This window comes from Humulus lupulus, chromosome 6, assembly GCF_963169125.1.
Source record: "Humulus lupulus chromosome 6, drHumLupu1.1, whole genome shotgun sequence".
In the NCBI taxonomy this organism is placed as follows: Eukaryota; Viridiplantae; Streptophyta; class Magnoliopsida; order Rosales; family Cannabaceae; genus Humulus; species Humulus lupulus.
The window spans coordinates 19211641-19218482 of record NC_084798.1 but is presented as its reverse complement, the minus strand read 5'-3'; the positions used below and the strand labels follow the sequence as shown (position 1 = coordinate 19218482).

The window sequence follows — 6842 nt, the reverse complement described above, 5'->3', positions numbered from 1 at the left end:
TATATATATAATAGAAAGAACACATACAAGACATAATTATGTGAAATCATTTTGATCTCTTATGTGAGATTAAATTAGAATTTTATGAATCTCTTCATCAAACATTTAACAAGAGAATTGGTAAATTTAACAACTATAGGGATTGAAATAAAATTTAGATTCACCAATGATGAACCCCACTCAAAATTAGTAAATAACTAGTCTAGAATTTACTGCATAAAATTAAGTTATTAATAAGTGAATAGCTGTAACACTAGTGTAAGGTGACTTATATCTGAGATATTTAGTGTTGGTTGTTACCGAATGAGTCAAGCTTAAAACTTTTAATTTTAATGAAATTCAATTCAGTACATCTTAAAGGTAACAAAGATTTTGAAAAAACTTCACTTACATGTTATAATTCAAATGTAAATTCTTCGAGGTACTAAAAAAATATAGTTTTATATTTTTAAAAGTTATTAAAAAATCTGTCAGAGTAATTAAAAAAAATTAATACACTATTTAGTAACTTTTAGTTGTCTAGTTGCTTCAAAAATATGTAATAATCTGAAAATCATGTTTTAAAAGTTAACCAATCAATATTTGGAAAGCAACCAAAAAGTAGCATACCCAAAATAACATAAAAATCCGCCTCCCCTTATGCACACCTTTTATGGGAAGTAATAAGGAAAGAGAAACTTCAAAAAATCCCAAAAGACAAATTCAATCAATATCATACTGAATCAAGAAAAACATAAATAAATCACAAGAATTATAATTAAACCAAATATAATAGCTTGAAAGTCATTTAATTGTTGATAAAGATTGTAGTTATAATAGACTGGCGATGCTGCCAAAGAATAGAACTGATCCACCTCAAATGATAAGTTGACTTTATTCAAAGAGAAGAATAAAGTGTTCCATAAACTCTCATACCTGCCCGGGCCATAGTCACCCACAAGATCACAACGACAGTCCTCCCCGGCATGTATTCTGTCAAAGAAGAAAGAAGAAGAATAAGACCCCAAACACAAACCCCAGAAAAAGACTCCAACTCCAAACCCATTCTCAGAAGAAAAATTATTATAATTTTTTTGAAACAAAACATCTTCGTTCGTATTTTAAGCTTGTTTTCACAATGCAATGCATAATGCTACGACAACTTACTAAACTTTATATACAGAAAAGATTAAATACCAAGTTGTAGAGAATAGAGCATAAAGTAATCCCAGGAGGAACCCATGATTGCAATTAAGGGAAGATCCCAATACTAGAATTCCGAACTCTTGAATTCAACAGCTTCAATCTTCAGGCCAGTGTCTGAACTGAAACAACACAAACCAAAGAAATACACTGCTTAATAAGGGTAGCCAGGAGTGCATTCCATGTCTTTCCAGGATATCATCTTTCTGCGATCTCTTCCTCTATATGATCTGGATACAAGTTGACCACTAACAGGCTTACACAAGCCAACATCAACAACAGAAGTAGTCTTTCTTTTTTCAGATGGGGATATGTCATCCATGTAATAGTCAAACAACATAGCCAGACAACGTACTTGATGAGCTAATACATAATTTTCATGATCAGGAGGTAACAACTTCAGCATGTGAAGATTGACCTCTGCTTCTATTGCACGAAGTTCATTATACCATTCAGAACCATCATCTTCATAAGGATTTTCTTCAAATGAAGTGTAAATTCTCAATGAGAAAAAGGGAGGCCTCAGAGGATACTCCACGCAGATGTTAATCTTAGATTCTAACTTGAAACTCTTCTTTAGGGTGTCTATATTCCTGATCAAGACAAGAGAAAATTCCCTGATTCCATAATTAATCCATTTTCTAGTCGCTTCAAAGCAGTGAATAGGCACTGCATGCTCTTCTTCTGACTCAATGTATGTAGGCTCATCCATATCACTCTCAAAGTCCAGCAAAATATTTGCATCTTCATCATGTTTCTTAAAACTTTGTGATTTTGGCTTGCTGATTGGAGATATTATGCTTTTTGAAATTAAAGACAGCTGCCTCGAATGTTCAATATTTGACCCTTTTGATGGAGGCAATTTAATATCACTAGATGTAACTGAAGCCAGAGATGGAAGCTCCCCATCTTCCCTGATACTCTCTAGCTCCTCCTTCGAAGTACCAGACAGTTCAACTACCTCTGTAGGTTGTGGAACCTGGTTCACGTCTGTTACAGATGAAGATGAAGCCTGATTATTAGGAGGGAGTCCTACGGGTGAACAACCAATAAAATTGCACAAAGGAGTATGCAAAGCCCATGGAACACTTTCACAGGACAAAGCAGGCCATTTAAACTTCATAAGTGAATCAAGCTGTTCCACAAGAGCCAGCTGACCCTTTTTCCGAGAGCGAATTCTTTGAACTACTGTCAACACACGATTCTGCTGCCGGTACAAAGAAAGGCCAGATTTGACTGCATCACTTTTTGCAACATCACTGCTTGGAGTTGCATGTCGAGTCAGCAAAGGTGACAGCTCGGGCAATAAATCAATTCCCGCTAAATGCTGGGCCCACTTGTATGGCCGAGAAGTTCTCTTTTCATCAAATACAAGAGAATCACCAACAAGAAGCTTGGATGATTGATGCGGAAGCTCAAGGCCAGTATCATCAGGGAATAAGTTGCACAAGATGTTATTCTCAGGTCCTTCATGGGATCCTTCGATTCCAACACATACAACATTCAACTTCAACAAATACTCAAACTTAATGGTAATAAGTTTTACAGACTTGAGATCAGAAGCTTCGCAATCATTATCATACACATGAAGCACCACTTCTAGAGGGTGAACTTGATACCCTGCGTGTTCAAGGTTATCCTTGGCTGGAATCCTCCTTGTTCGTTTTCTCCTTCTTTGGCCATCTTCTTCCTCATCAACTGCATCATCCTCCATTCTAGAAGACTCCTGATTAGTAGAAATTCCAGTGTCCACATTAGTTTGTTGGTGAGCTAAAGTTTGTGCATCCTTCACGCTTCCAAGTATCTCCAGATCTACTTGTTCACCGAATGCTTCTTTCTGTGCCAATAACTGTGAGTAAAGCACATAGAGAGGAGGTGGAAGTAACTCTGCTGAGTGGTGCTGCTTCTGTTTCTTTGTATGCAGCACCCCTAATAGGTTTTGTACTGGCAACGATGCTTTCTTAAGAGATTTGAGGTGTGATGGGAGACTAGACAAGAACTTTTTGCGATTCACAATGGTCTCTGAAAGACTTTTCTTCTGTTGTTCAAGTTTTTCGCGAAGTTTGCATAGCTCTTTGCGCTGAAAAAGTTCAAAATCGAGCCTTTTCAACATGAGATTGTGTGCAGGATTATTTGACAACACAGAATTTTGTATCTCTTCTGGTGCATCACGAAAAAACTCTTCCTCGGGTACGAACTCAATATCAGGGTATTTTGATTTGAAATCTTTGCAAGCTTTAATGGCTTTTATATAGTGACCCTTTTCATACATTAGATTGTGAAGCTGCAGGGTTGCGAAATCCACTGGGGCCTTCGCATTTTCTGTCTCCGCTTTCACACGATCCTCCTGGAGCAAGATAGAACGATTTGCCTGGCGAAGTGTGACAAAGTGTATGAACATCTGAGTGACTAGTTCTTTGAGCTCGGGTTTGGGTTTTCCCTCTTTCTTAATGGAAAGCATTTTGGTAATGATGTCCTCAACCGAAGCCTTGCTCTCTTGAAGCAATTCATATGGTGATTTCTCGACCTTACGCTCAGCCTCTGTGTGCACATCTTCTTCAACCAGCATCCCCTCCTCAACCTCGCCATCTTCCATTTTCTTCTTCTTCTACCAGTTATTTAGATTTCTCAGTTCCTACTCAATCCTGTCTCGTATAATTTAAAAATAATAATGATGAAAATAAGGAAAACCCAGTTCAAAAAACTTGATTTTGATCTCAAATTCTGGTTTGAAAAGACATACAAGACAACTTACAGATTTAGGAAACTTACGTTTAGATTCAAACACCCCTTGTAATCTTCAAGCATAAACACCCTTTCTAATCAGTTAGAACAGGACACGAAAACGAAATTCAGTTAGACATTTCTACAAACAACTTATAAGCAATTTACTTAAAAGATCTCGAAATTCTTTTGAATTAAACATACCAGACCCCATCACATTACGATATATATTAGCTCACTAACTAGAAAAAGCTCACCGTCGACCTTGGTGTGTTATGGGAATGACAATAGACGTCTTGACCGCTATAACCCCAAATCAGAAACCCCAAAATCCTCACTACCCATAACGCATAAAATCGTAATTTTTGCTAAAAGAAATTCAAAAGCATCAAGAGAAAGGAGAAATAAACCAAACCTTAATCAAGATTGTGTGAGCACGGATAAGCTGGAGTTTCTCTTCGTTGCCTTGCTGCCCAAAAAGAAAAACTCGTAAACAAAAATCAGAATCGGACAGTGAGAAACGAAAATCAGAAAATCGTATAGTGAGAATGTGAAGACGAGTCGGCGGTGAGCCACGGAATTTTAAGCAACAAATTTCAAACCTAAGCTACTTATATATCCCCCCCAAAAAAAATACCTTGGCTCGGACGAAAAGGAGGAGCTAAGCTATTAAGTTACACCAGCATAAACCAGACCTTGGTCTAAATTGAGCTAAATGACCTCCTCGGAGGAAGACTCTGGCAAAACCTTCTCATTTTATTTATTTATTTTTAATGAAAAGTTATTGTGATATTAATTAATTAAAAAAATTTCATAGCTAAAATAAAATTATTCTAATATAAAAAATAGCTTCAATTGAAAAAAAAAAAGTTGGGAATTCTAAAAAAAAAAACATTTTAAATTAATGGATTATTTTTTACCAAAACACTTGTAAAAATATTTTCAATCCTAAAAGTTAAAACTAACTTAAATAAGCTAAGCTAAACAAAATATTTAGCAAAATAACTTGTTATAATAAATAATTAAGAAAATACTAGTTTTTGGTCGAGTTCTACTAACACCAATTGAGCTTTATACTAAAATTTTATTTAATCTTTGAAAATCTTAGAAATATCGACCATAACAAGAAAAGTTTTACTAGTCTTTGAAAATCTCAACCATGATAGACATAACTTCCACTCTTTGGTGACCACTTATATAACTCTTGGTCATATTAAACATAGATTACCACTCGAATGATTGTTGTAACAAAAATTGATTATTGACATTTAAAATATTATAAAATATATTTGATGTTAAAATTATAATTATTAAGTTTAAGATTAAAAATAAGAATTTCGACCAAGTCCACATTTAGTTGAGCAATAATTGAGTTCTATCAGTATCTTAACCATGTTTGGTCGAGCTCTATTAGAACTATCATCTCGACTAATTTGGGTGAGATTTACATTAGCTTAACTGAACACAGTTGAGACATGCGTATCATCTTCTTCGTGGAATTCACTTCACAAAATCACAATTTTCAAATAAAAAAACCACAAAATGGTGATAATATAGCTAACATGATACTTTTATGGTTATTTCACTACATATTTAGGAAAAAACTAACTTCTAAGCCAAAAAAAAAAACAATTTTCTTTGTTCTCAAATTCAAATAAAAAAATAGGGTTTTTTATTTATTTATATGTATATCACTCTTTTAACAACAATGTTGACAAATTGGTATGTAAGTGTGTAAAAAAATCATCGTTATATAAATTTAGAGAGATTTGATATGATTTGGAGATTTTTGGAAAAAGAAATTGTGGATGAATAACTAAGAATACTATTGCGTTCGTGCTTTTTTTTCTCTTCTTTTTAGATCTATATTTATTATTTTAATTGAAAACAAAAATAAAATAACAAAAAGGTATTAGAGCATCAGCAGTGCAAGCAACCTTGTGTGTTGCCAAAAGTACATAAATTTGTATAAAATATTATTAATTTGTTAGAAAAAGAATAAGCAACGTTGCCTGAAAGTGGCAACTTCTCTAGCCACAATAAATAAAAATCTTACTTGACATTGACAATATGACATTTTATCTAACAAATATACTTAAGCCACCTCTGTGGCTACAAGCGTTGGGGAGGGGAATATAAAAATTTCATAAAAGAGAAGATTAGTGTGGCTAAAGGTTATCTCGCTAAAGGAAAAATATTTTAAGGATGAGAAACTTAAAAGCCTAAAATTTAGGTTGGTTGGCTTTTAATTTTTGGACCTCTCAAAAATCATCTCTTTCAAGAAGCTAATAAGATCCTCAATTTTATTCATAATTTTTTATTAATATTAATTTTAATCAATTTATTTTTAATTTAAACTTAATGCATATGTATATTTATATAGTATAATATACACAATATTTAAAAAAAGTTATTATATTTCATAAGATGCTAACATATATTCTATTTCAAGCTAAATACATTATTCCTTAATCAAAATTTTTACTTTTATATTATATTTTTTCTTTGTTATTAGTTTATTGTATTTTTATTATTTTGCTAAAAATTTATTAATTTTGTTGTATATTTATTGTTTTGTTAAACACTCTTTATTTATGAGTTTTACTATGAATATTTATTAATTATAATGTTTAGTTGTTATATTATTTGGCCATAAATATAAATTGCCCACATCGCACCGCATTTTTGTGATGTAATTTATGCAGTTTGAGGTCTATACGGTACGAGTTGCAATTTACAAAATTGCTCACCACATATGCGATACGATCTAATAAATTGGCCAATTACTGTACCTACAGCACCGTAAACACCCCTATATACATGTAGTAATTGGACAAGTTTACAGTGTTGTATTATGAATTTTATAAATAGGGATTTGTCATAAATCTAAAGCATTAACACTACCCATTAGAATTAGAAATTCAAAGTTTATTCAT

The 6842-nt window shown here is 33.1% G+C and overlaps 1 protein-coding gene across 5 annotated transcripts; it reads right to left on the bottom strand.

The window, feature by feature from the left end:
* Positions 1–873: 873 nt before the first annotated feature.
* Positions 874–4638, bottom strand: LOC133781810 (THO complex subunit 5B). Of its 5 annotated transcripts, XM_062220887.1 has the most exons (5): positions 4602–4638; positions 4322–4375; positions 3955–4001; positions 1177–3827; positions 874–972 (listed from the first exon to the last, which is right to left on the bottom strand). In XM_062220887.1, exon 4 carries the CDS (start codon positions 3776–3778, stop codon positions 1337–1339), a length of 2442 nt encoding a protein of 813 aa, XP_062076871.1. In that variant the 5' UTR covers positions 3779–3827; positions 3955–4001; positions 4322–4375; positions 4602–4638; the 3' UTR covers positions 874–972; positions 1177–1336. The 5 variants fall into 5 exon arrangements, with proteins under 5 accessions (XP_062076871.1, XP_062076876.1, XP_062076875.1 ...); XM_062220892.1 differs by lacking the exon at positions 3955–4001 and having other exon boundaries at positions 4602–4620; XM_062220891.1 differs by lacking the exons at positions 3955–4001; positions 4602–4638 and adding an exon at positions 4545–4575 and having other exon boundaries at positions 4322–4380.
* Between the last annotated feature and the right edge of the window lie 2204 nt (positions 4639–6842).